The sequence below is a fragment of the Mercenaria mercenaria genome, chromosome 13 (assembly GCF_021730395.1).
Source record: "Mercenaria mercenaria strain notata chromosome 13, MADL_Memer_1, whole genome shotgun sequence".
Taxonomy (NCBI): domain Eukaryota; kingdom Metazoa; phylum Mollusca; class Bivalvia; order Venerida; family Veneridae; genus Mercenaria; species Mercenaria mercenaria.
In genome coordinates, this window is record NC_069373.1 from 57382924 (window position 1) to 57410565 (window position 27642).

Sequence of the window (27642 nt, forward strand, 5' to 3'; positions counted from 1 at the left end):
GAAGTTTGAGGTAAGCTATCTTACAAGAAATTAAAGGCCACAGGTAAAACTTACTTAACAGAAGTTTGGAGCCAACGGTAAATATTCATAGGAAAAGTTTGAGGCCAGAGAACAACCCGTTTGGGGAAAGACCATAATAAGAATGTTCTTTTGTATGTTTCAGACAGGCCATAACATATGAACACACACACACACGCACGCGCGCGCACACACACACACACACACACACACACACACACACACACACAAGCATGATATTAGGTTAATAATACACTGGGAAAGCTTTACACAGTTCAAATTAAAAATATTGAAATGTCTTATCAATGTTCAAGGTCTGACTTGTAGCAAAGGCTTGGAAGAGGGTTAATATAATGCGTAAATTGAAATTCTCACTTGACCGTCGCTCTCTTGAAACTATTTATATTTTTTTCATAAGGCCAATACTCGAATATGCAGACGTCGTGTGGGGTAACTGTACAAAGTATGAAATGGATCAACTCGACAAAATTCAAAAAGAATGTGCGCGAATAGTCTCCGGAGCTACCAAACTTGTTTCCTTGGAAAACCTAAGGAGAGAAGTACCCTGGGAGCCACTTTCCGATAGACGTTACAAACATCGACTTCTTATGTTCTTTAAAATGAAATCTAATCTGACTCCAGCATATCTGTCCTCTCTAGTTCCTGACTCAGGTGATACTCGCTACAACCTAAGAAACTCTGAAAATATCCATGGTGTACCTGCAAGAACATCTTTATATTTCAATTCTTTTTTGCCTTCCGTTGTACCTGATTGGAATTTATTGAGACCAGATATCCGTAATTCTGAAACACTTTCATCATTCAAAAGTATTCTAAATAAAAACAAGCAGCGTACTCCAGCCTATTACTACACCGGAATCAGAAAACTCCAGGTGCTCCATACACGGCTAAGAACTAAGTGCAGTGCATTGAATCAACATCTTTACCCAAATAGTATTTCTCCCACACCATTATGCCAGTGTGGACAGATGGAAACTAATTTCCATTTCTTTTTTGAATGCAGAAATTCTGATCTTTGTCGCAACGACCTTCTTAGTAACCTGCGGAATTTCGAAATTAACTAGGATACTATTCTGTTTGGAAACCTAGCCCTATCTGATCAGGATAACATGACTATATTTACTCATGTACAGGCATATATTTCCGAAAGTAAGAGATTTGGTTAGCAACCCTGAGACATTCTCATTTCTTCCCACTTCCTATCATCTATTCTACCTTTTACTTGCTCTAATCTCTACATTTATGTGAATACTTTCCTTCTACCATATACATTGTCCCCTTTCCATTTTTTACATTCACAGCGATTTATTATTTCTTTTTTTTTCTTATATATATTTTTTTCATATACATTGTTTTTTCATATCTTTAGGCCATATTTCTAGCCCCATTACAGATTAAAGCTCGATATGCCCATACAGTTATATTTTGTCCGCAAAGGAGAAGAATTCTATAAGACATGTCTTTCATTCTTATCCTTTCCTGTTTTGTCTTCACTACAGTACGTCATATGTATAAATACATGTACTTTATTTTGGGAATAAATATGTTTAAACTAAGGTCTGACTTCATTTTATTGAATATAGAAAGCAGTCGGCTCGGTTTTTTGACTATAATTAGAATAAATCAACTAATACAATTATCATGTGTTTGCATTATTCCTGCCTTCTTTTTTAGTTTGTGCATGGATATATAATAGAAATTGGGCACTGACATATCAATGTCTAGACTTGGTAGCGGTTACCACCATTGAAAATAACGCCTTGTGGGCGGACCAATTGTGAATCTAAATATAAACCTTGGCTACCAGCACTACTTTAAGCTAAATTGATATAGGATTTGCAAGAGGAACGTGCAAGACAAAAATGGCTTTAGTTCATGTTCCGGTAAGTCATTTTGTATATACATGTTGTTTTTTTTTTCATTTTGAAATGTCATACCGTTGAATAGTTAAAGTCCTTAAGAAAACTAGTAAAAATCAGTTCACTAACACTTGTGTTTAACAGATGTTTAATCAGGCAAACATTGATTTGCACTTATCTGAAACTCCTTTATTCAAATAGCAAATTCAAGAAATATGCACGTAACTGCATGTAGTAGTCTATATGCGATATTTTGTTTTTGTTGCCTACTCATTCGCGTTAGCTACCTCGATTTCATTTGAAAAATACTACACAGCAGAAGTTTTGCCTTTCTTTGTGCTTAAATATATTTTAACCTGATAACTATCATACCAAATGTATCCTGTTAATTGTTATACTGTTTATTGCTGTATATACTTTCTGGCTTAATGTTCAGCATCTATTCAGATCAAGCATACAGTATACATTTTGTACCAGGGAGAACGTTTTACAATGTTTCAGTTCAGTAAACAAAATGTTATTTAATTATTACTCCATAAAGATTTTGATTTACAATAACAGCACACTGTTAAATTTATGAAACAATATATAGAGGATAATTGTTGGTTTCGGTGTAATATCACGTTATAATTTCACCGAGTGGGCACCAGAAGTGATATTTTCACGAGTGGCGCAGCCACGAGTGAAAATAACAACTTTTGGTGTTCACGAGTGAAATTACCGTTATATTACATCGATACCAACAATTTTTCTGTTTATTTTATGTCTAAAACTCTACTTTTGTTGTGTTTATTTCAATAAAATGTCGAAATTTGCGGGAAATTTTATCAGGAAGCATCGCAAAGATGACGTCATTTTAACGACGTCATCGTCATATTGTTTCCGGCTTTCAGTACGCTCGGTAAACTTTTTGACATTAATCCGGGTATCAGATTTGATAATTTTCACTGAGTGGCCAGTGAGTTTATCTGGATATAATTCACCCTTATATTTTGATAAACCACCGAAAAACATAAAATAAATGATTATAATGTTTGATTTTCGTGCAAAACCGGCAAGTTAAATTCAAATCTGGATGCATACTGAAGGCATTTTGCGGTAATTTATATCTTCACACTGCCAATCATAAAGATTTATTGACCAGATTTTCAACAACAAACTGATTTCAAATCTAGGCCATCATTACCGGATATTTCATCAACAAGTCCATTATATTGCAAAGAGCAAGATCTTTTTTTGCTATATATATTGCATTAAACATTAAACAGGTAAAAAAAAGAAATGGTAACTAATATAGAATTTGATCTGATGCGGTTCGCACCAATGGCAGAAAAATAAATAAAAATTGCAAGTACCAGAAAATGAAAAACTGTGGTCTGAATATATTTCTTTCTTTATAATGGCAAGTGAGGAATAGTCATTAGTGTATATTTTATAATCATTATAACTTTTGGAAAACGGTTGTATATTTCTTTATCTAATTCAGCTCAAATATTTGGGTACTTTTTCAAAATCTGACCAACTGCGTTCATTGCATACCTAAAAAAATGATGCATTCTAGGTAGCCTTCTGGGAACAGAAGAAAGTATATGTTAATAACCATCGTAAATATTTAACTCTATGTTATAGAGCAAGCAATGAAAATTTGAGAAAATAAAAGTGTAAACGGTGCAAAAAATGTAAGCGGTGTAAGTATTATTTTTTGTTCAAAAACGTGCCAGTTTAAAATATAATGGAGTTTCAAATAACAAATTTGCCATATGTATATGTGTAAATATTTTTACTTGGGTAAACTTCGGTTGCAAATATGTAGTATCCGTGATTATTTGATTTATGATATATCGTTTTACTATGCCAACTTTGAAGAGAATAAAACGAGTCCTTTGTGAAGATGTCACTAAACATCTTGTTGTTTTGTTCAAATACACTGATATAAAATTTATATCAGTGTATTTGAAAAAAACAACAACAAGATGTTCTAAATTGAAATAAGCATTAATGGTATTTGCATTGCAACCCACTAGGCTACGTGTCCTTGTATTTATTTGGTTAGATTCACAAAGATATCTGGTGGCATCTGGTGGATTTATGAGTCTACCAACCTGCCTAAGTATAGCTTGAATAACGTTCTGATAGACACTTGGACATTGCTCACAACAAAATCTTGGACAGGCGACATATGATCTGTTTCTTTTTGTCGACAACCCTACATCTTACAGTGATTTGAGTGAACTTTATATATAAGAACTACAGTTTGAGTTGTTTTCACATGTACACGAAATACATTGTTTAATACTTACTCCAAAAAATGGCAATTCATGGCTTGAAATAAACAGAATATTTCTTGGGTTATATTCTTGAAAAGCAGATATATTTGAATATATTTGTAAGGGCGTGTACATATTGAAGTGCAGAAATGAAATTTGTCAATATTTAGTTTAATAGTTGATGCATAACTTTTTTGCTCCTACATTGTACTAAAACTTCTTTTTGCACTTATTCATCTCATCTACTTTTGCCATGTATCTAAGACGATTACATTTTTTTTAAATTTGTTTCAGTATCCGAGAGAAAGCAAGTGTATGTATTTGTTTAGGTTGGCGTGGCCCTTATAGACAGGGACCCTCGCCCTGTATTCATGAATCTTGCAACATCAAGCCGTAATAATGAAATGAATGAACTAGCACGCAGAAAAGTGCTATTCAAATATTCCAAATTTAAATGTAAACACAATGTCGCCGTATCCGGATGTTCAAACGAAGTAAGGATAATTAAATTTAAGTTAAGCACCACCACACTAATGCATCAAGCACCACCACAATTCGATAATATAATAATACAAAATTAATTCAGAATTAACAGTTTTATCAATTCTGTATTCAATATATCATTCAAGAATTTTAAAGGTGAACTTATGTTTTTAAAGGTGTAGCACTGTTGATACAAAACTATATGTCTTTTTACTAAAGGAATTATCCTTAATTCATCTTAAGATAGCTGTATTACTTTTAAGGTAGCAGTTTACAGACAGCGATATGCATATATTTTAAGGTATTGATATTAATACTTTAAGTAGCAGTACTAAGGTAGAGAGTTTTACATATTCTAAGGTATTAAATTAATAGGAACGAAAATAAAGTAAAATAAGGTGTCATGCATCCTCAGCCAGCACTACAGACACTATCTTTCGGTTTTGCTTGTGCTGGAAAACCCCAAGAATATATGACATTATACATTCCTTGTGAAAATGTACTGGTGCCTTTAACATGTTTTACTCAGCTGAAACACTCGGCACTCTAATGTCAAACATTCAAAATGCAAATAGCACACCAGACATCACTGACTAAGGAGAAGACACAAACAAAGGATAATGGAATATTTTAATAAAGTAAAGATTTTATCTATACTGTTTAGTTTCTTTTAGTGTAGACTGTGCTATTCTATTTCCCAGTTGTATTGATAATAACAGTTGAAAATACTATCCATATTTTTTAGTTTCTCTTGAAAAAAAAAAACCTTGGGGGGGGGGGGGGGGGGGGGGGGGGGGGGGGCAAGTGTTGGTCTATAAAATTTAGTTTCTTTTAGTGTAGACTGTGCTATTCTTCTTTAAATTTAATTGAAATTACTATCTATAGTTTTAGTTTCTCTTGAAAATAAAACAGGGAGTGGGGGGTGGGGGTGAGGGTGTTGTATCGTATAAACACAATAAACAAATGATAGTCCATCCATCTGTCGGCTACCAGTTTCTCTATTTCAGGTGCAAGGTTTGCTAATACTACCTTACAAAATTATTTTAGTTTTGTGCCTTAGAGTACATATTAAAGTGCAGAAATGAAATTTGTCAATATTTAATTTAGTTTACAAGTTGATGCATTACTCTTTTGCTACTACATTGTACTAAAGATTCGCCTTTTTTGTTCTTTTTTTTGCCATGGATCTGAGACGAATACGATTTGATTTTATTTATTCCAGTACCCGGGCGAAAATAAGTGTCAAGGGTTATGTGGGCAAAAGATATACAATCCTGTAAGTATAAGATAATTTCAGCGCGTACTTAGATAGAATTCATTCACTGATTTATCTGAACCTTCATATGAGCCGTGCCATGAGAAAACCAACATAGTGGCTTTGCGACCAGCATGGATCCAGACCAGCCTGCGCATCCGCAACATCTCGTTTTACAAATGTGAAATATACATGGACAGAAAAAGTCTTGTGCTTTATGTTTTTACACTAGTGTTGTTTCTTTATACTTGTATTATGGGTTTTGTCTCTATACTGGCATCATCAGGTATGTAATTATAACTTAGAACAATGTTTTATCTAGTTTGGTCTTGCATTTTTAAAGATAATACGGAGAACGAGCAATTATGATAATTCGATTTGTTTAAATACAAGATCAGGTTTAAACAGGTTTCATTTTGATCTATCAGCTACTAAATAAAGTTATTTAATATTTCTAAATGCTAATATAGAAATGTACAATATAAAAAGTAGCATGTTATTCATCATGTTACAGAGTGTTCCTGTCAGACATGGCCTCGGGTGTATTTATCCGGGCAAGATGATTTTCATCAGCGGAATCCCAGATTCGAAATCGCCAAGGTAAAACACAACATTGCGGATAATATTGATATGGGTCAGTTTTGATAGTTTTGTAATTGACATAACTAGTGATAACTGACGATTGAGATATGAAACCAAAATTTTGTAGTCCTGTTTGGCGCCATATAACCTATACTGTGTTGGTGCGCCGTAAAACCCAAATAAATAAATAAATAACTGACGAGCATCGCTATGCCGACTGGTGGATTGTATGTCGCTTTAGCCAAAATCAACGGAAAAAAGAACCATAAATAACTATTTAGTCTGCACAGAAGTTAAAATAGTATTAAATTGTTTACGTCGCATTTGCATCAAAAACATTGTCAGTCCCGCATTATAATGTATATGCCGTGTCAATGCCATAGAAGGCACATGACTGGTAAACGTGCATCTCGCTGAAAATTATACAAAGACATACACAAAATTCATATGGGTTGTAAAACGAGAATGTCTTCTCTGACCTTGAGCCAGACAGGATGTGATATGAGCAGCTTCATTAATTGGGTGGCATCTATATAAGTAGAAACCAGACATTGTTGTAGCTTACATAACCAATGGTAACTGACAAACACATAAAACGTTTGATTCTTCTAATATCGCAGTCAAGTTTGAGCTTTAAGAGATAGATCTATAGACATTTGAATGAATAAATGATACACATTCTATGTTAAATGGAATGTACGGAATATTGAATGCGTTTTTGGAAAACATTATGCACCTGTCAATATTTTGCCCGCCCGGGGGAGCGGCGGGCATACACGGGACTTTAGACAGAAGACCATTCCTGACAGGCGGGAATTTGACAAACATTTGATTTACCAACCAGGCTCTAGGGTGGGATTTAGACAAAAAAGGTTGTCCCTAGGGTGGGGATTTAGACAACAAAATTTTTGAAATGTCAAATTCCCCTGGGTCGGCCCGCCGCCCCCCTGGGCGGGCAAAATATTGACAGGTGCATTACGGACACTGATGGTAAACATTGGGCCAGTGCGTTTCATTCAACCCGGGATACGCCGGTCACGTGAGCGGCAAGAACAAACTCTCGCCGGTTTATTAACAAACGAATGCTTTGGCTTACGCCGGTCACGTGGATTGCAAATAAAAATATAAAATGATTTTCTGTTGTGGCCGGCTCCAAATAAGTTAACAAAAAATTTTTGCGGTATGTTTCTACCTTAACTGGTATTAACCCCAAATTTCCAAATGTTTATCCGAATGTTTATCGCGAAAACATTTAATTTGCCGTTTTGCCTATCTCGCGAGACCGGCACACATCGCTGTACGCCGGACTGAGCCGGGTAGTGCCAGAAAGCCAAACGAACGCCTAGCCGGCTGCCAGAAACGAATTGGCCCTATATTAGTGTTAGAGTGGAAACAAGTTTAACGAATTACACGGTCATTAACGATAAAAAAATAAGACGTCTTTATTTAGTATATAGGATCTGTATCAATCAGCTGAGCATTGTTGGCGGAAAGACAATTGATTTAATGAGTAATATATACCTTTTTACGCAGGTTTTCTATCAACTTCAAGAGTCATAAGGGTGAAGTTAGGGGAAACGCTTTCCATTTTGATGTCCGCTTTGAATACAAGGGGAGTAAAGATACTATCGTGAGGAATGCCCGGAATAAAGGCCAATGGGGTAGCGAAGAACGTTCTCCAAGTAAACCCTTCCCTTTCAAACGTAATGAGTTCTTCGAAATGGTAGTTCTTGTCGAGGAGTCTTGTTATAAGGTATCGATCGCTCTTTTTATGTTATTGAAATACTAATACTGATTGAAATTTCTGACTATGCGGTAGCGATCGAGACTCTGTTGTTGTCTAATTTTACTACTTTTTTATATTTCTGCATGGTCTTTTTTGTATGTTTGTAGGTAGCAGTAAACGACCGGCATTTGTTAGAGTTCAACCATCGGTTATCTTTGGAGGAAGTCGACACGCTTGTTATCAGAGGCGATGTCCGGATTTGTATGGTTAGAATTCAAGGATAAAGAAATCACAAGATTTTACCGTACAAAGAAGTTTCTCTGACATTATCGTTTTTCACTGTTTTATAATTAAGTGACAATTTAACCTGCAGCTAGTATTTGATTTATTCGTATCATTTCAATTCTTTGATTTAGTTTTCGTAATTGTTGCGAATTTCTTCCAACTTATATAATATGTGAGAATAACTCCAGTTCAGTGGATGCATCAAAACTACACAATAATTGTCAATATTGTGGATATGATTGAAGAATTATCATCTTTGTGATTGTTTATCTTTACGATTCCAGAAGAAAGACAAACTTGTATTTTTAAAACTTATGAAAGTGTTTTCAGTAGTACTTTATGAAAAAGCATTATCCTTTTATTCAATTAAATATTATCAATGTGTTGTTAATTGTTTCTCCTGTACAAACGACCTTTTATTTTACCTTTTCCATCCGACAGCAACAGCTCGTTTGAGGACCATAATTTGATATTGCAGTGAACAAGAGAAATAACAGACATGCTGGTCAGTTGACACATTTCCTTAAGAGAGATCTAAAACTTTAAATGCATTAACTTGTAAGTATTGTCAGGTTCACTTGAGTCATTCGTGTACTTGATCCATCGACAGTTATCCTCAGATTCAACAATTCTCGCAAAACTTTGTTGCTGCATATGCAAAGTTCATGACTATGATATCAAATAAATTCCGAATCAAAAGAAGTCAAATACATAATTGATGATAAGAGGTGATAATTCTTCGGTCATCACTTTTTAAAATGAATTAGTGTAAAATACTTAAAAACAACGACTTTGATAAAGCAGAAAGATTACAAATATTTATATGTTTACAGAAAACCTAGGAATTTAATAACCAAGTCCGATTGTAATGATTTGAACATGTGATCCAGTGTGTTGTTCAAAGGGCGTTTGAACACAGCATACATTATTTTTTCATGTCAAATGTTTGCAATATGTTTTTGCTTCTTCAACTCTGTCATTGAAATAGTTACAATTCTCCTGAAAAGTAGGGTTTAAAAGATTAATTAGAAAGTCAAGGCCCACGTAGGTATGAAGAAACTTACAATATAAACACAGAAATTAGCAATTAACAAAACACAATGCGCACTTATCTAAAAACAACTGAAAAGCAGTAATTAGCGATTGACATATAGCAACGTTTCAAGGTTTCATCGACAAAATAAATTGCCTCTGGCCATTTACATCTCCATAAAAATATGGCAAAGACACACCATAACATAGACAATACAATAGACAATTAGCAACTGGCACACAACTGAGTACTTGTCACTAGTAGAGAATACTGTCAGTAGGTCCCAAAGGCGTTGATACTGTTTTGCAAGTCGGACTACGAAGTCAGAAGTCTCAGGTTTGATTCCAGGCTCCTCTGACTAAATTTACTGATATTCTTTTGGACAAGAGTCCCGTGTATGAATGCTTATCATACAGCTTGACACTAGTTTAGAACAGATTTGGAGCATCATCTGTATCTAAATTACGCACAATTCTCGAACATAAATCCCCGACATTCGCTCAATAACGACTTTATAACCTTGTAAAGTGTATAGAGCGTAAAGTTCTGTTCATGTTTAAACAATGCACAAAAACTTACACATTCCATCTGTTCTTCTTGAAAAAGCTCAAGCACTTATTTAGAGATTTCTTTCATATGAAACCATCGTGAATGACAGCCTAAACAGTAATAAAACACCATCATAGATATAATAAATAATTTGGACAAGCTTCTGTACACATACTAAATAGTATAGAATACTGGATGGGTTCCTCTTCTTTCAGGCTTCCCAGGTTTAATTATGAACTTGATCAAAAGTAATTAGGTCTCACCACATCACTTGTAAACGTACTTTACTTATTTATAGATTGTATGCATGTAAAAAAGTTGTCAATTACGAACGTGTTTTCCCTGATTGGATAATATCGAAGAGACCGAGAAATGCTTTATATCTATAGAAGAGATTAATGTAAGGTCGGGAATTGTCTATAGTCTCGTAAAGAAATAAACCAAAATCACAACTAACCTGAAGTTTTTTACAGTTTGGCATGTCCACGTTGCTTCAATAAACTTCTTCATGGCATAGCGAGGGGTCCAATAACTGAACATTTACACCCTGGATTGGAATTCTTCCATACATGCTAGAATAAAGTGTATTTTCTACTAAAATCATCAAACTGGGTCGCATTAGTTTGCTTAATGTTTACTATTAATAGAAACAAATGTCATATCGAACCGCCTTAAAAAAGTCAGTAATTCTAAAATGACTGTTCAGTGTATGTCTGTGCGTCCGTATGTTTGTCCGGACCATAACTCTGACATGCATGGAGCAAATGATCTTTGACCCCCATGTGTGACTTTGACCTTTCAGATAGAGACCCGAGGTTTGTGCACGACACTCCGTCTTATAGAGGTGAACATTTACGCCAAAGAAAAAAAGACTGCACCATACTGATCAAAGTTATGGCCTGGACAAGCTCTAAAATTGACCTTTGACCCTTGTGTCCTTGACCTTTGAGATAGGAACCTTGGGTTTGCACATGACACTCCGTCTCATTGAGTTAAACATTCATGCCAAATATAAACCAGATTCTTCAATGCATGTCAAAGTTATGGGCCGGACAAGATCTGACATGACTATTGACCTCCAACTTGACCTTGACCTTTAAGATAGGAACTTAGGGATTAAGCATGACACTCCCTCTCACTGAGGTTAACATTCATGCCAAATATAAACAAGATTGCTCCATGCATGTCAAAGTTATGGTCCGGACAAACAAATCCAGACGGACGCACGCACGGACGCACACACATACACCGAACAGCCATTTGGACAACTATGTCTTCGCTTCCGCAAGCGGGCTCGACAGCAACAGATATCAGCAGACAAAAGCTGGTAGCAGAAGATGAAGAGTTTAACAAGAGCACATTCTGAAAGGGAAAGATATTTTTGAGAGAGGAATATTTGTTGGCTGGGGTTCGGCTGAGTATGAAACAAAATTAGGAAGCGCAATCAAGGGAAAATGAAAAATATATCTAAGCATGGGGATTAGCGGGGTTGTGTTTAGGTGGAGGTTTTTTCTCTTTTAAATACTTTTTAGGGGAGGGGATTGATAAGGTGGGAGAAACAAACTAAAATAAGAGGGCCAATGTGGCCCTAAGTTGCTCACCTGACCATGACTATTTGACCTTTAGCATATGTTTGACAAACTGAATCATGAATGCTAACAACTGTTTTATATAATACACACAATAGCAAAACTGCCCTACCCCACCTTTTTAAACACTTTTGACTGAGGATCTTACAAGGATGCTGCAAATCTAGTTTATTGAAGACAATCAAGCAGTTCATGGGGGAAAAGTAACTATTTGTAGCCCTATTGTCCCAATAAAGGGGCCAAGAGCCCCTATTTGAAATTTAAAATGCTACACACGAAGTTTGATCAAGATCCATCCAGCACTTCATTGGGAGAATTTATATAAAAGTTATTTCTATTTTTAGTCCTAGTGGCCCTTACAATCTATAATGCAGTTCATCAGTACTCTAGCCGCCATTTTAGGTCAAGCACTCCCGTATGAACAAATTTGGAAAATGGCCTTATAATGATGCTACAGGCCAACTTTGATGAAAATCCATCAACTAGATGGTTCACGAGAAGTTGTTTAAAGGTATTTCTATTTTTAGCTCTAGTGGCCCTTCAAGGGGCCTAGCTTCCCGGTTTGAAACAATTTAAAAGAGGACTTTTTATGATGCTACTGACCAAGTTTGATGAAAGTCATCAAGTATTCATGTGAAGTTTAAAGATTTTTCGATTTTAAACTCTAGCGGCTCCTGAAAGGGGTCAAGAGAACCAATTCAACAAACTTGAGTGGAGCTTACCAGGATGCTACTGGTCAAGTTTGGCATAATTCTGACCAGTAGTTTCAGATATATTTATGAAAATTGTTGACGATGGATCTTGGCCAATCTGCCTATACTACAAAAATTTGGATGTAGGGGAGTGGGCAGAGGGGATGGGATATGAAGACACAGAATCAAGAGGGTTATGTGAGGGCGAGTGAGGATGGGATGAGGGAGTGAGTAAAGAGGGCTAGGGTTATGTTACTTGGACTGTGGGGTTACTTTATTGTGCTGACGACACATGTTAAAAGTTGAAAGTATTTGGCGGAGTAGTTTCTGAGACATCTGCTTATATGCAGAAGTTTTGAGATGCAGAAGAAAGGGCAAAAATAAAAGGTCTCATTCTCGAAAAAATTTCAAATACTCAAGCTAAAAAATGTTGATGCAAAACAACAACCTATACAAATAGCTAAAAGAGTTTATATCAAATGAACTTAGATAACCAGGGAAGTGTATTTTAAAATAGATATCTCCTCAATAATTTCCCTGTAACACAACCATCTTGTAAAAAATAAAAAAAAGCTTTTTTTTTTACAAATTTCAAGTTAAAAAGTCAAACATTGGTTCATTAAGGGTAACATTCTGACCAAGTTTCATTAAGATAACAGCAAAATTGTGACCTCTAGAATGTTAACAAGTTTTTCCTTTGATTTGATCTGGTGACCTTGTTTTTGACCCAATATCGAAATCGTCCAAGATTTTATTGAGGGTAACATTCTGACAAAGTTTCATTAAGATTGGGCCAAAACTGTGACCTCTAGAGTGTTAACAAGCTTTTCCTTTGATTTTACCTGGTGACCTAGTTTTTTACCTCAGATGACCCAATATCGAACTCGTCCAAGATTTTATTAAGGGTAACGTTCTGACCAAGTTTCATTAAGATTAGGTCAAAATTGTGACCTCTAGCGTGTTAACAAATTGTTGTTGATGATGGACGGATGACGAACGACGGACACAGGGCGATCATAAAGCTCACCTTGAGCACTTCGTGCTCAGGTGAGCTTAAAATGCAAAGTAGAGTTATGGGACCTTCATAGTGCATGTCAGATCATGACAGTGAACAAGTGTGTGAAGTTTCAATCCATTCCCATTAGTGGATACTGAGATATCAGCTTATATACAAAAACTTAACCAAAAACTGCTAAGTTGAAAAAGGGGCATAATTTTGAAGAAAAAAACAAAGTAGAGTTATGGGACCTGCTTAGTGCATGTCAGATCACGACAGTGAACAAGTGTGTGAAGTTTCAATCCATTCCCATTAGTGGATACTGAGATACCAGCTTATATACAAAAACTTAACCAAAAACTGCTAAGTGGAAAAAGGGGCGTAATTTTGAAGAAAAAAAACAAAGTAGAGTTATGGGACCTGCTTAGAGCATGTCAGGTCATGACAGTGAACAAGTGTGTGAAGTTTCAATCCATTCCCATTAGTGAGTACTGAGATACCAGCTTACACACAAAGCCTTAACCAAAAATGTCTAAGTTGTAAAAAAGCAAAATAGAGTTATGGAACCTGTGCAGTGTAAATCAGTTTATCACAGTGAATAAGTGTGTGAAGTTTCAATCCATTCCCACAAGTGGTTACTGAGATACCAACTTACATACAAAACCTAAACCAAATTGGGATGCTGACACCGACGCACGGCAAGTCTGTTCTATGAATAGTCGAGGAAAGTCTTCAATCCATTCAGCCTTTAAATAATTATCGAACAGACAACCAAATTTAAAGCTGAAAAGGGTCCATAACTCAAATATTGGATTGTAACCGAAATCAAACTGGGCCTGTATTTTATAATCATAGATGTGTCTACCATTAATATATTCAATCCATTCCATTCATCCTTTCAAAAATTATCAGACATCCACTTTTACTGAACTTTAAGTAAAACAAGAGGGCCATGATGGCCCTATATCGCTCACCTGGTTAAATGGTTGCTATGAAGATTTGCATTTAAGCTTGACCTGGAGTCATGATTTGAACAAACTTGGCAGAGATCTACTAGGCAATGCTACAAACCAAATATCTAAGCTCTAGGCCTTCTAGTTTATTTCTAGACATTTTTGGAAGATTTTCCTATGTACAATCAAGTAACCCCTGGGGCAAGGCAAATTTGAAGCCAGGGGTCATGATTTAAAAAAAAAATTGTGGAGGTCCTCTTGGCAATGCTACATGTCAAATATCTAAGCTCTAGGCCTTCTGGTTTATTTTTAGAAATTTTTGGAAGATCTATGGATGTACAATTAAGTTACCGCTGGGGCGGGGTCAATTTTAACCCGGGGGTCATGATTTGAATAAAGTTTGTAGGAGTCTACTAGGCAATGTAACATATCAAATATCTAAGATCTAGGTCTTCTTGTTTATCTTTAGCAATTTTATGAAGATTTCCCTATGTACAATCAAGTAACCCCTGGGATGGGGTCATGATTTGAACAAATTTTGTAGAGGTCCACTAGGCAATGCTACATGTCAAATATTTAAGCTCTAGGCCTTCTGGTTTATTTTTAGAAAGTTTTGAAGAATTTTCTATGTACAATCAAGTAACCCCATGGGGCGGGGTCAATTTGACCCCGGGGGTCATGATTTGAACAAATTTTGTAGAAGTCTACTAGGCAATGCTACATGTCAAATATCTAAGATCTAGGCCTTCTGGTTTATTTTTAAAAAAATTTTGAAGATTTTCCTATGTAAAATCAAGTGACCCCTAGGGCGGGGTCAATTTTGACCCCGGAGGTCATGACTTGAACACATTTTGTAGAGGTCCACTAGGCAATGCTACATGTCAAATATCTAAGCTCTAGGCCTTCTGGTTTATTTTTAGAAATTTTTTGAAGATTTTCCTATGTAAAATCAAATGACCCCTGGGGCGGGGTAAATTTTGAACCTTCTGGTTTATTTTTTTAAATTTTTTGAAGATTTTCCTATAGAAGTCTATGTAAAATCAAGTGACCCCTGGGGCAGGGTCAATTTTGACCCCTTGGTCATGATTTGAACAACTTTAGTAGAGGTCCACTAGGCAATGCTACATGTCAAATGTCTAAACTCTAAGGCTTCTGGGTTTTGAGAAGAATTTCCTATGTAAAATCATATGACCCCTCGGGTGGGGTCATGATTTGAACAAATTTGGTAGAGGTCCACTAGGTAATGCTTCACACCAAATATCTAAGCTCTAGGGCTTCTGGTTTTTGAGAAGATTTTTCAAGTTTTTCCTTTCGATTGCCATGGCAACCAGAGTTCTTTGTGGAATTAAATTCTTTGAAAAATTTTGAAAGGGGGCCACCCAAGGATCATTCATGTGATGTTTGGTGTAAATCTGCCCAGTGGTTTTAGAGAAGATTTTTTTAGAAACTGTTGATGGACACATGACACACGACAGACATAAAGCGGTCACAAAAGCTCACCATGAGCCTTTGGCTCAGGTGAGCTATAAAGAAGCCATAACTCTAGCATTAAATATTAGGGACTGTAACAAAAATCACCCTCGACCCTGATCCCGTGATTATTTACCCATGTTCCCAAAATAGTCAATCCACCAATCCGTTCTGGAATTATCTCCGGTGCACTGACGCATGGACTGATGCTACTATGGGATAAAATCAGCAAAATTGTAAGACCATCTCAATGTGACAGGAATAACAAAGGCAATATGAATCGCTAATATATATATTTCCAATATCATTTAAATGTAAGATCATATCAAACTTTTTTCAATATAACTAAAATATCTGAACAAAACCAATTCTCACAAAAAAGAAAATTTATGTACAGGAGTTGTAAACCAATTAAAAATCCATTCAGTCTAAACAAAAACATTCAAAACTAAAATGCACGATATGGCAGTAAAAAAATTTGTTATAGTGTTTTAGCACCATCTCAATTTAAAATAAATCAAGTTGTAATATTATATAGTTAATAAATAAAATTAAAAACTTGCAATAGCAAATTAATGCTCTGAATGAACCCGTATTAACATACAGTAATCAATGCACATTTATCTCTAAAACTACTAAAACTAACATTTTCAAGGCTCAAACTATAATATTTCATTTCTTTGTTTGATATTTTAAGTGTTACACAACATAGGTCAGTTAACCTATTAGTAATAATTATAGAGTCTGAACTAGTACTTACTTGTACACAAGACTTAGAAATGTAAGGCTTACCACTCCATAAACACTTTCTTCTGTCAAATTTTAATGGAGAACGTACCCCATACCCTAGGATCGCAGTTGCTACCTCTTAATTCAGACTTCTGCCCTATTTACTTAACTAACCGTGCAGGCTGTAAACTGTTATTTGAGCCAATTGTTATCAATCATTTTTGTTCAAACTTCAACCCGTAGGCACTTACTTTGACAGATACTCAAAAGCATTAGCTTGTTGATGGAGTGTCCAACACTACTGACAATCTTTTGAAATTCTAAGCCCATCATTGAAAACTGAGTGCCAAACTATCACCAAATACACCAATCATTGCAAATGAGTTTCGAGTTTACTCATCTTTCGCAATTGTGACTAATCTAGGGCCATAACTCTGTGAATATTTTATAGAGCAACACAGTCTGTAGAAGAATGGTTGAGATCAAAGAAAAAATTATTATGCAGACAGCCGGACACTACCAATATCAATATTTTGATATCAAGGATCATATTCAAATCCTGAATATACTAATGCAATCTGGCTGGTTATTGAACGTGACCTTGATTTAACAGAGACACAAATTCTGAAAATATTCATATATATCAGTGTACGACTTTCAGAAATTTGAGGCCTTAAAGGGCTATAACTCACTATCCAGGAGGTTATCGAACACCCAGTAACATTCTGACCAAGTTTGGTCAATACTGGATGAGAAATGTTCAAGATGTTAAGCAGACACTTTCAATATTAACAATTTTGACTATAACTCCAAAGCGACTTGAAGGAACTAGCTGGCTATTGAACTTGGCCATGATACTATGCCCATAAAAGCTGCGACCATAGGATAAGAACTGCAGAAGTAAGAGAGTGGACAACTTCTGTGGACACCACACGCTTGCCGATGATCCCATAATTCATCCAAATTCATGGCCATTTAAAGAGTGCTAAGCCATTTAACATCAAAGAACCTTTAACAACTGATCCACTAACAACTTCTACAAAATCAAAGCTATAGATAATATAAAATGTATAGACTAACTAAATGAAATCTAAAAACATGTATATAAAACAATTACCTAAAAATCATACAAAAGCCATATTACAACACTGATCATTTTAATCTTTAAATTAAATTAAACTATAACTTCAAAATAATTTTACTCAATGTATGTAGTTCCCAGCTTGATATAAAAATACTTTCCGCCGTTTTAAGTATGCGTGAAGGCCTTTGACCTCCATACACATTTTAACAGCCGAAAATATTTCATCTCCAGGTGGTAACTTTATGACAACAATCAATTCTTAAACACTGACCAAGACACAAGGAATGACTACTGTCTATAAATAACATTTTCATTATCCTTTGCATTCTAACAATGCCAAACAACTACCAGTAAAAAATTTGAAAATCATCATTATACCAAACAAAGCATTTGAAAATTGTCACAACCTTGATATGTTGTAATGAATACAGAAAGCAGAACTCCCATTAACAGACTTTCTCTCTCATTTACACCTATATACAAATGCTTATCAATAACAGAGGGTCAACCTTATTGGAAAATATGCTTGTAGTTTTAATGCTTTGGTATGAACTCCCTAGGACAAAATAACCACAGATGTGTCCACTGTACCCCTATTCAAGCCATGGCACTTTAAATCTACTCACCCCAAGTTTAGGTGAAATTTTCCAACATTTCACTTTCTACCAAGTTTAACATAGAATGTATATATGATACTGAAAAATGATAAAGTGGGTAAAAATAAAAGTTAAATATTGCTTAAAATACAAGAATTTAAATTTTCTGCATCATTTCAAAAGTATTGCAACGGTTTACTGCCTTCTGCACAATATTTTTGGATATTAATAAAAATATCTTGCAACCATCTTATGTCAATACAATATGTTTGTACCACTAGTCACTTTTAGAGTACTCACTTTATATGGACTTTTTTTTGAGAAATATTATTTTTCGCCTAAAATGTCCCTTTAAAAGTGCAACATGACAAAAGTCATAAATCAACTGATTATAGTCCCTTCAAAATACACTGTGACTTTCAAGACAAAATTAGTTAAGATTAGAATTGCATGAAAACATCATTAACACATTTGAACTGAATGCAGTTTAGTACAGCTCAGACAAGTTCCTAAAGAAATATGTTACAATCTATCAATGATAAATCTTTAATCAGAATACTGTTAACCCTTAGTCTGCTAAATTTCTATAATGGACTGAACCATCTTTCAATTTGGGCAATACCATTTGTTACCAAGGCGTGCTTACCAAAAAAGATACTGTCGGAATGGCGCACAATGCAGACCATGATCAGACTGCAGGCTAAACGTTAAATAATTTTATTTTGTTGGCATAACATTTTGTGGTTTCAGCTCTAACAAATTCAATGAAAAATAGTTCCACATGAATGATGTGAAATCATTATTATTAGTGGGGGACTACTTTTTGTGGATTTCTTGGCTGCATCAATCTGCAAAATTAATCTCAATGAACATAAAAAAATCATGTTCCTTTTACTTTCACAAGTTGAAATCCACATATGTAAATCCATTACAAATAGAAATTCAAAAAATTCAATGCTTATAAAATGAACCTTTAGTCTGCTGGTGGCGGGTGATTTTGCCTTTACCAGCACTGCAGACCAAGATCATGGTCTGCATTGTTTGCTATTCTGTCAGTATATTTTCAGTGAACATCCCTCCAAAAATTAAATGGAACTGCCCAAATTGAATGACAGACCAGTCCATTTTAGAAATTTAGCACAGTAAAGGTTAAATGATTTCACAGTATAAATGATTAAGCTTTGATCTTCAGATTCAACGTAAAACCCTTCGAAGCTGTAGCTGGCAATTAACTGCATATATTCAAACAAGACAGCCCTCAGAATTGTACATGTCCTCACAACTACCAAGTTCAATAAGTTACTACATAAAATGATATCTACACAATAATTTGCATCAACAAAACTTGTCTAATAATAGCTAAAATTTATCGAAAATGGAATGTCGCCTGCGACTATATATTAATAGCTGGAGACAAATATTCATGGCAAGTCCACATACATGCATCTTGAACGGTGACTGTACTCCAAGGCTACTTAATATAAAAGGATGGCTTAGATCTGAACTGACTTACCTTGTATAAAAAGTTTCTTCGTACTTATGACATACACTAAGTCGAAAAAACAAAATTATGTTTCTAGTTTGATTAATAATGCTTATGTATATGCTATTTTTAATGTCTTATAATATGATAAAAAGTAATATCATCAAAATGAAACTTTATAAACAGATATCAAAACTACTGAATTGTTCCAACTAAAAAACTAAGACAGAAGAAAAAGAGTATGCTAACAAAACTTTACCGACAAAACACAAACGACAAAATTCAATTGTCTGTTTTTTCTTGCTTAATAGGCATGTTAGGATTAAACCCGTTGGGCTGCTGCCCCTCAATGTTTGGATACTGGCCTTGAAATCCATTGCTGATATGTTGCTGTGGAAAATTTTGTGTATTTCCATGGGAAGGCATTCCCATAAAGTGTTCTCCACTATTCATCATCTGTGTAAAGCTGTGCTGAGATTGCATGTAGTTGTATGCCATGTGTGGATTATACTGCCCTTGCATTTGAGACATGTAGGCATTGCTGTATCCCGGTCCAGGCATGTTTGGATGAGGCATGTGACTTGTGAATGGGGGAACCGGATGAAATGACTGGAATGAATTCTGCTGATTTCCTGGAGGCGATGAAGAGTGATGATTATAATGCTGTTCATGGGGCGGGACAAAAGTGGCCGGTGGAGACATGGCAGGAGATTCCTCAATAGATTTTGATTTTCTTTTTCTTGGTTTGCTGGATTTTGCTGTCTTTCCCTGAGATTGCTGACTAGTAGAAGGTTTCTCTAAAACTTCTAAACTTGTAGAAGGTTCAATATCATCTGTGGTACTTTCTCGAACAATGTCACGTAATGCATCATTGAATTGGACTGGTCCATTTGTAGTTATACCTGGCAGTGCATGATTTACAACACCATATCTGGAATCAGCCTGGCTGCTACCTGCAACCTGGTTAACCATACCATACAAACCATTCAAAAAGTTATTTAAATGACTGTCACTTTGTGAAGTACTTTGTGATTGGTTGTAAACTTCCAACTGGCCAATGGAAATAGTTTCTGACTGACTGGTTGTTGCCTGGCAACTTGTTGATGGACAGTCAGAATCAACTGGTTCCTGTTTCACTTGTACAGTTTGTAATGTAGAAGATACCCCAGGACTGGTACCAGCATTAGAAATGCACACTGGACTAGACTGGTTTATCATTCCCTGAGAACTAGAGCTTTGAACACTATGTGGTATAACTTGGTAGGAACCAGACATAAACTGAGCTAGCTGCTGGTCCCCTGTGAGTGACATATCTCCCATACTACCTGGGATCTGGGTTCCTGGAAGCATGGTTCCCATCTCCCCTGGATACTGATCCTCACCCTCCTGTTTCACTTCTTTCTTAACAGCAGTCTTTAGGACCACATCTTCAAATGTTATTTCAGATTCTTTAAGATCTGGTAGATTCCCTTTCAAATGGTCCCTAAATTTTTTCAAAGCCTCATAGAATGGTACTTTATCAACTGCTCTTGGTAACTGACTGCATCTTGCACTAGATGATGGCATCACATACACAGCCTAGAAATAGAAATAAATAATAGTCTTGTACATGTAAGTTCGAATAAAATGTCCATGCTTTTGTGTTTCAATATATTTTTATCATGGTAAAAAAGACCTTGCAGACTGCTGTTGCAAAAAAAATATCTGAAGATTCACTTAGTACATGCAAAATGCTGAGTTCTTAGGAAACTAAATATCTTACAATTAAAAAAAGATATTCCTGAAACATGTGCAACTAGAGCTATCACTAAAGGTGATGAATGTACCCCCCCCCCCCCCCCCCACCCCCGCATGCACTGACATAGTACATTGCAATTTGACACACACAAGATTGCATAATTGTGGAAGATAAGGCGCACACAAGGATAAGGCGCACACAAGATTGCATATGCAGACTGTATGTACATAGTATGTTAACAAGAAACAAAGTCCCATAACTCTGCAATTTTTGTCGTTGAAAGAACCTAACATGCCCCATGCACAACTACTGTTGTTACTGATCACCTGTGTGAAGTTTCATTAAATTGTGTCAAGGGGATGAGGGGAGATGGTGCGCACAAGATTGTGTCTATGTATATAGTATATTAACAAAAAACAAAGTCCCGTAACTCTGCAAATTTCTTTTCTGAAAGAACCTAACATGCCCCATGCACAACTACTGTTGTTACTGATCACCTGTGTGAAGTTTCATTAAATTGTGTCAAGGGGATGAGGAGAGATGGTGCGCACAAGATTGTGTCTATGTATATAGTATAGTAACAAAAAACAGTCCCGTAACTCTGCAAATTTTTTTTCTGAAAGAACCTAACATGCCCCATGCACAACTACTGTTGTTACTGATCACTTGTGTGAAGTTTCATTAAATTGTGTCAAGGGGATGAGGAGAGATGGTGCGCACAAGATTGTGTCTGTGTATATAGTATAGTAACAAAAAACAAAGTCGCTCGAGCACCGATGACTCAAGCCCTGTTCGCTTTAGCAATTCATGTGGTCCTGGTCAATTTCCTTCTATTTTCTACTTGAAATTACCATTGCTGGGTCGAGCATCAATAACTCGATCGCTCGAGCATGACACCTGGTCCCTGTGCATTAACTTACTCTTTGTTGCTTCTGGCAAACTCGAGCAATGGTGTCAAAATTTTTCACACCTTCGGTGGTCAGAATGTATTGGTTAATTCAAAATTTTATTACCCGACTAACTTAAATGTTTCTTTGTTGGTATATTTGATCTGATAATGAGATTAATTATCGATGAAAGTTGAAGAAAATATTGATCAAATACTGTTTGTTTGAGATTAAAGCAAGTTTGTTATTACTTATAACATCTTTTCTACGTGATTGAGAAGATAATTATGAGATCTTAATATTCTAATCAGCAGTTGTTTGCATGCAAATAAAGTAAATAATATAGCCTTTCATAAAACTGAGATGATAATTACGAGAACTTAATTTGGAGAGGAAAATTGCAAATTCAAGTAAACAAGAGCTGTACTTACAGTTTCTGTGCCTGGCAAGAGATCTGGCTGTTTCCCAAAGTGGAAGTTCTTATGACCAACAAACACTTCGTATATACCTGTAATAGATCCATTTTTGTCAGTTACGATAATTATTATAAAATCTTTAGAAAACAAAAGGGCCAATATGGCCCTAGATCGCTCACCAGAGTAACACACCATAACTGTGTAAACATGTTTGTCCTAGTGACCCAGTTTTTAACACATGACCAAGTTTCAAACTTGCCTGAGTTTTCAAGGAGATAAACATTCTGACCAAGTTTCATGAAGACTGGAGCAAAAATGTGGCCTCTAGAGAGCAAACAAGATTTTTCTTCTATCTGGCCTAGTGACCTAGATTTTTAACAAACCGGACCCAATTTTTAACCCATCTGAAATTTCATGGAGAAATATTCTGACCAATTTTCATTAAGATTGGACCAAAAATATGGCCTGAGTGTAAACATGCATTTTCTTTGATTTGACCAACTAGGCTAGTGACCTAGTTTTTGACCTAACATGACCCAGATTAGAACCCATCCATATCATTAAAACAAACATTCTGGCAAAGTTTCTTGAAGACTGGAGCAAAAAAGTGGCCTCTAGTGTTCACAAGCTTTTCCTTTGATTTTTCCAAGTGACCTAGTTTTTGAACCTACATGACCCAGATTCGAAATCATAAAATATTCATGATACCAAACATTCTGACCAAGTTTTATGAAGACTGAATCCAAAATGTGGCCAATACAGTGTAAACAAGCTTTTACTTTGATTTGACCTGCTGACCTAGTTTTTTGACCCCATGTAAGCTAGATAAAAACTCATCCCAGTTCCCTATGGACCTAAATACTGTGTTCTGTCAAAATGCCAGCCTTAAGTCTAAGACCAAGTTCAGAGACACATTCATTCTCTAACATTCAAAACAAGACAAATGTCACTCTTAAGGTATTAGATCACTAACAGAGGACCTCCTTTTTGAAGAGTATTCAATTCCTACCATAAGCCTACTTTAACTGCAATTCTTGGGGCGCGTAGGTTCAAGCCCTACTGGGACCAAATTTTCTCTCTCCTTATTTTTCTTTTTTTCTAGTAAGTTTTTACTTCTTTCAAGACTTATTATTGATTTATTGTACAAAAATGGAAAAAGATGAATCTTTTAAGCAATTTCTTGGTGTTCAAAGTGAATTTACTACTTAAACAGAAGGGGTAGTTACACATCTTTAAAAATATTGAGTTACACGTGGTGAAAGTTCTCTATTTTGCTTCCACCTCTAGATTATATATTGTGGAAGAAATTTAGGTAGGTTTTACATCTGCCCTAAAGTTATTTTTAAATGGAGTAAGCAAAATTCAAAACAGAAACACAGCATTCGACCTTATTTTTTCAATGTTGAAGTATGAATTCTATCTAATTAAATCCGTTTACTTGAGGCACCATAGAAAAAATGATACTGACATTTTTATTTTGTGTTTTATAATTGTTTACCAATAGTTTGATGTTTCTTTTATTAAAATTAATGGTAAAATGAGTTCTCTGCAGACGTTTTGGATAGTGGCTATCACTTTGAAATTTGTCTCTACTTGAGCTTGTGGACATACCATAAGTTATACAAAATTTATAACAAGAGCACCGCCTTGCGGGTGCTGACGCTCATCTGATTTTTTTTGTGTAATAGAAATATTGTCCTACCCATGATTTTCTAAGTCTAAAAAGGGCCATCATTCTTGCAAAAAGCAGGATATAGTTATGTTTCTTGATGTACAGTGTCCACTTATGATGGTGAAAAACTGTTGCAAGTTTTAAAGCAATAGCTTTGATAGTTTATGAGAAAAGTTGACTTAAACATAATACTCAACCAAGAAAATGATTTTCTAAGTCCAAAAGGGGCAATAATTATTGCAAAAATCAGGATGGAGTTACGCTGCTTGCTGTACAGGGTCAGCTTATGATGGTGAACAAGTGTTGCAAGTTTCAAAGCAATAGCTTTGATAGTTTAAGAGAAAAAGTTGACCTAAACATAAAACTTAACCAAGAAATCTGATATTTTCTAAGTCCAAAAGGGCCATAAATCTTGCAAAAAGCAGGATGGAGTTATGTTTCTTGCTGTACAGGGTCAACTTATGATGGTGAACAAGTGTTGCAAGTTTTAAAGCAATAGCTTTGATAGTTTAGGATAAAAGCTGACCTAAACATAAAACTTAACCAAGAAAACTGATTTTCTAAGTCCAAAAGGGGCAATAAATCTTGCAAAAAGCAAGATGGAGTTATGTTTCTTGCTGTACAGGGTCAGCTTATGATGGTGAACAAGTATTCCAAGTTTCAAAGCAATAGCTTTGACAGTTTGGGAGATAAGTTGACCTAAACATAAAACTTAACCAAGAAATCTGATATTTTCTAAGTACAAAAGGGGCCATAAATCTTGCAAAAAGCAAGATGGAGTTATGTTTCTTGCTATACAGGGTCAGCTTATGATGGTGAACAAGTATTCCAAGTTTCAAAGCAATAGCTTTGATAGTTTAGGAGAAAAGCTGACCTAAACATAAAACTTAACCAGGCAACGCCGACGCAGACGCCGACGCCGACACCGACGCCGACGCCGACAACCGCTCAAGTGATGACAATAACTCATCATTTTTTTTCAAAAAATCAGATGAGCTAAAAAACAGCACGGTAAAAGTTGTTTAAAAATTGCACAATAGTGCAAAACATGGTTACCTTTCAGAATATACCAAACAAAGGCCATTTTGTAAAAAATACTATTAGTGATCTAATATCTTAGATACAACTTACATTCTTTTGTCTCAGTATTCAAGCAACCAAAAACAAACTATGGGATTACATAGCCATAACTGAATGTTCAAAATATGTCAATGCAGCAATTGTTACAATTACACAGCTTATACTTTCTTATATAAATCTTTTCACTAATAAATACAAGATAAAACAAGGAAGTACCTTTCCCATTGAAGACAGCTATTTTAGGCTTGTACTTGAGTAATTTCTCTGTCAAAATCTGGGCTCCTTCTTTGATCTCTTTTCTGTAAATTTTAAAATATACATCCTTTATAATTATAATATATATAATGAGGTGTTTTTACACAATTTTCAGAACAGACAGCAACCACTATAAAACAATCTAAAATTATGCATACTGTATAATTAACACTGTACATAACTTTTCTACCTAGTTTACTTACTACACAAGTACTTTCTATAACATATGAGCCGTGCCATGAGAAAACCAACATAGTGGGTGTGCAACCAAGTGTCAGGATCCATGCTGTTCGCTAAAAGTTTCTTCAATTCCAATAGGCTTTAAAAGCGAACAGCATGGAGCCTGACCAGACTGCGTGGATGCGCAGGCTGGTCTGGATCCATGCTGGTCGCAAACCCACTATGTTGATTTTCTCATGGCACGGCTATATTATATACCTATTACTTACACCTCATCATTTATTTACATTTTTTACAAACTAAAAGGTTCTTCCTAAATTTAAAAGACGTATGACTTAAATTAGAAAGCATGCACCTTTAAAACCTGTTGTAACATATGTTTGCCTATCAAGATCAAAAACAAAACACTGGTTATATTCCTTTCACTAGTCAAAACACTGTTCTATGTCAGAGTAATCTTCCGAACTGTTGTTAAAAGAATGAAATACAGCACACTTCTGTTCTAGTACCCACACCTGTTGATCTTCCATTGTAGACAGGGAAAATGACCCGTTTTCCTTTGTTACAAATATTTATCACGTGACTGTTCTGTCTGCACCAGATTTTATCTAGAAAGGTCGGAACATGTTCTAAACATTCAAGAACAATACTCTTTTTTTCACTCAATTGACTTAGTGTGTGCAGAATGTTTGGAATGAATATACAGACTGTCTCAGCTTCTTTTTTTTTATCCTGTTTAGCATGAAGTTAGATGAAGTCATTATATTGTGAAATCGTTTCATTTTTTGGGCAAAAACAGCCATTCTGTTGTGTAAGGATTTGTGGACAAAACTAGATGCCCACATGCAATATGTCGAGTCTGCCAAAATATTGCCACAAACATTGCTCCATACCTATCAAAGTTATGGCCTGGACAAGCTTTAAAATGACCTTTGACCCTAACTGTGACCTTGACCTTTGAGACAGGAACCTGGGGTTTGCATATGACACTTCATCTCATTGAGTTAAACATTCATGCCAAATATAAACAAGATTCCTCAATGCATGTCGAAGTTATGGGCCGGACAAGATCTGACGTGACCTTTGACATCCAACTGTGACCTTGACCTTTGAGATAGGAACCTGTGGTTTGCGTACAACACTCCGTATCACTGAGGTTTACATTCAGGCCAAATATAAACAAGATTGCACCATGCATGTCAAAGTTATGGTCTGCACAAACAAATCCAGACGGACGCACACATGCATGGACGTACATACACGGAACAGCCATTTGGACAACTATGTCTTCGCTTCCGCAAGCAGGCTCGACTAAAAAATGAATGGAAATTTAAATTCTTTACTAAGATTTAATTTCATGGATTACTAGAATTAGCTCCAAAACAATATTAACAATTTCTGCAGGAGATAAATAATACCTTGTGAGATCTGCACTACCTCTAGTTGTTCTCGCTACAATGTTTGTAAAGCCTATACCATAGTCTAGTAGTTTGAAATCTTGCATGGCTGTCATAGGCTCTGGTATCAGACCTGACAGGTACATACATTTCCCTGAAAAACAAAACATGACCATGCAAACATTTTTAACATGTTGTCAAAACATTGCATTAAGTGATATGTGCCAGAAAGCACACATGTTTCCTTAGAAAAGCTCAAAACTTATTTATTGATCGAATAAGATCTATCCCTGATGCTGACTATAAACTTTAACGTGATTAACTACCTGAATAAAGACGGTCTGAT

The 27642-nt window shown here is 35.6% G+C and overlaps 2 protein-coding genes across 3 annotated transcripts in view; one reads left to right on the plus strand and one right to left on the minus strand.

Annotated features, from left to right (window-relative positions):
* Positions 1-1758: 1758 nt before the first annotated feature.
* Positions 1759-9207, plus strand: LOC123529991 (galectin-5-like). Its single transcript, XM_045310660.2, has 5 exons — positions 1759-1922; positions 5871-5924; positions 6418-6503; positions 8019-8238; positions 8379-9207. The coding sequence occupies exons 1-5, from the start codon at positions 1902-1904 to the stop codon at positions 8493-8495; spliced, it is 498 nt and encodes a 165-aa protein (XP_045166595.2). The 5' UTR covers positions 1759-1901; the 3' UTR covers positions 8496-9207.
* Positions 9208-16057: 6850 nt separating this feature from the next.
* The window catches only part of LOC123530305 (uncharacterized), a 29676-nt gene continuing 18091 nt past the window's right edge, over positions 16058-27642 (minus strand). For both annotated transcript variants that reach the window (XM_053521923.1, XM_053521922.1), the window contains exons 5-8: positions 27318-27450; positions 25681-25763; positions 22728-22804; positions 16058-21249 (exon numbers count right to left, since the gene is read on the minus strand). In XM_053521923.1, the coding sequence (XP_053377898.1) occupies positions 19954-21249; positions 22728-22804; positions 25681-25763; positions 27318-27450 (1589 nt within the window). In that variant the 3' untranslated portion in view covers positions 16058-19953. The remainder of the gene's footprint in view (positions 21250-22727; positions 22805-25680; positions 25764-27317; positions 27451-27642) is intronic.

Excerpts from the sequence above, each read along its gene's own strand:
- LOC123529991 (XM_045310660.2), top strand. The coding sequence starts at position 1,902 with ATGGCTTTAGTTCATGTTCCG. Across the intron at positions 1,923-5,870 it reads TGGCTTTAGTTCATGTTCCG|TACCCGGGCGAAAATAAGTG; the intron begins GTAAGTCATTTT and ends TATTTATTCCAG. Across the intron at positions 8,239-8,378 it reads TCGAGGAGTCTTGTTATAAG|GTAGCAGTAAACGACCGGCA; the intron begins GTATCGATCGCT and ends GTATGTTTGTAG.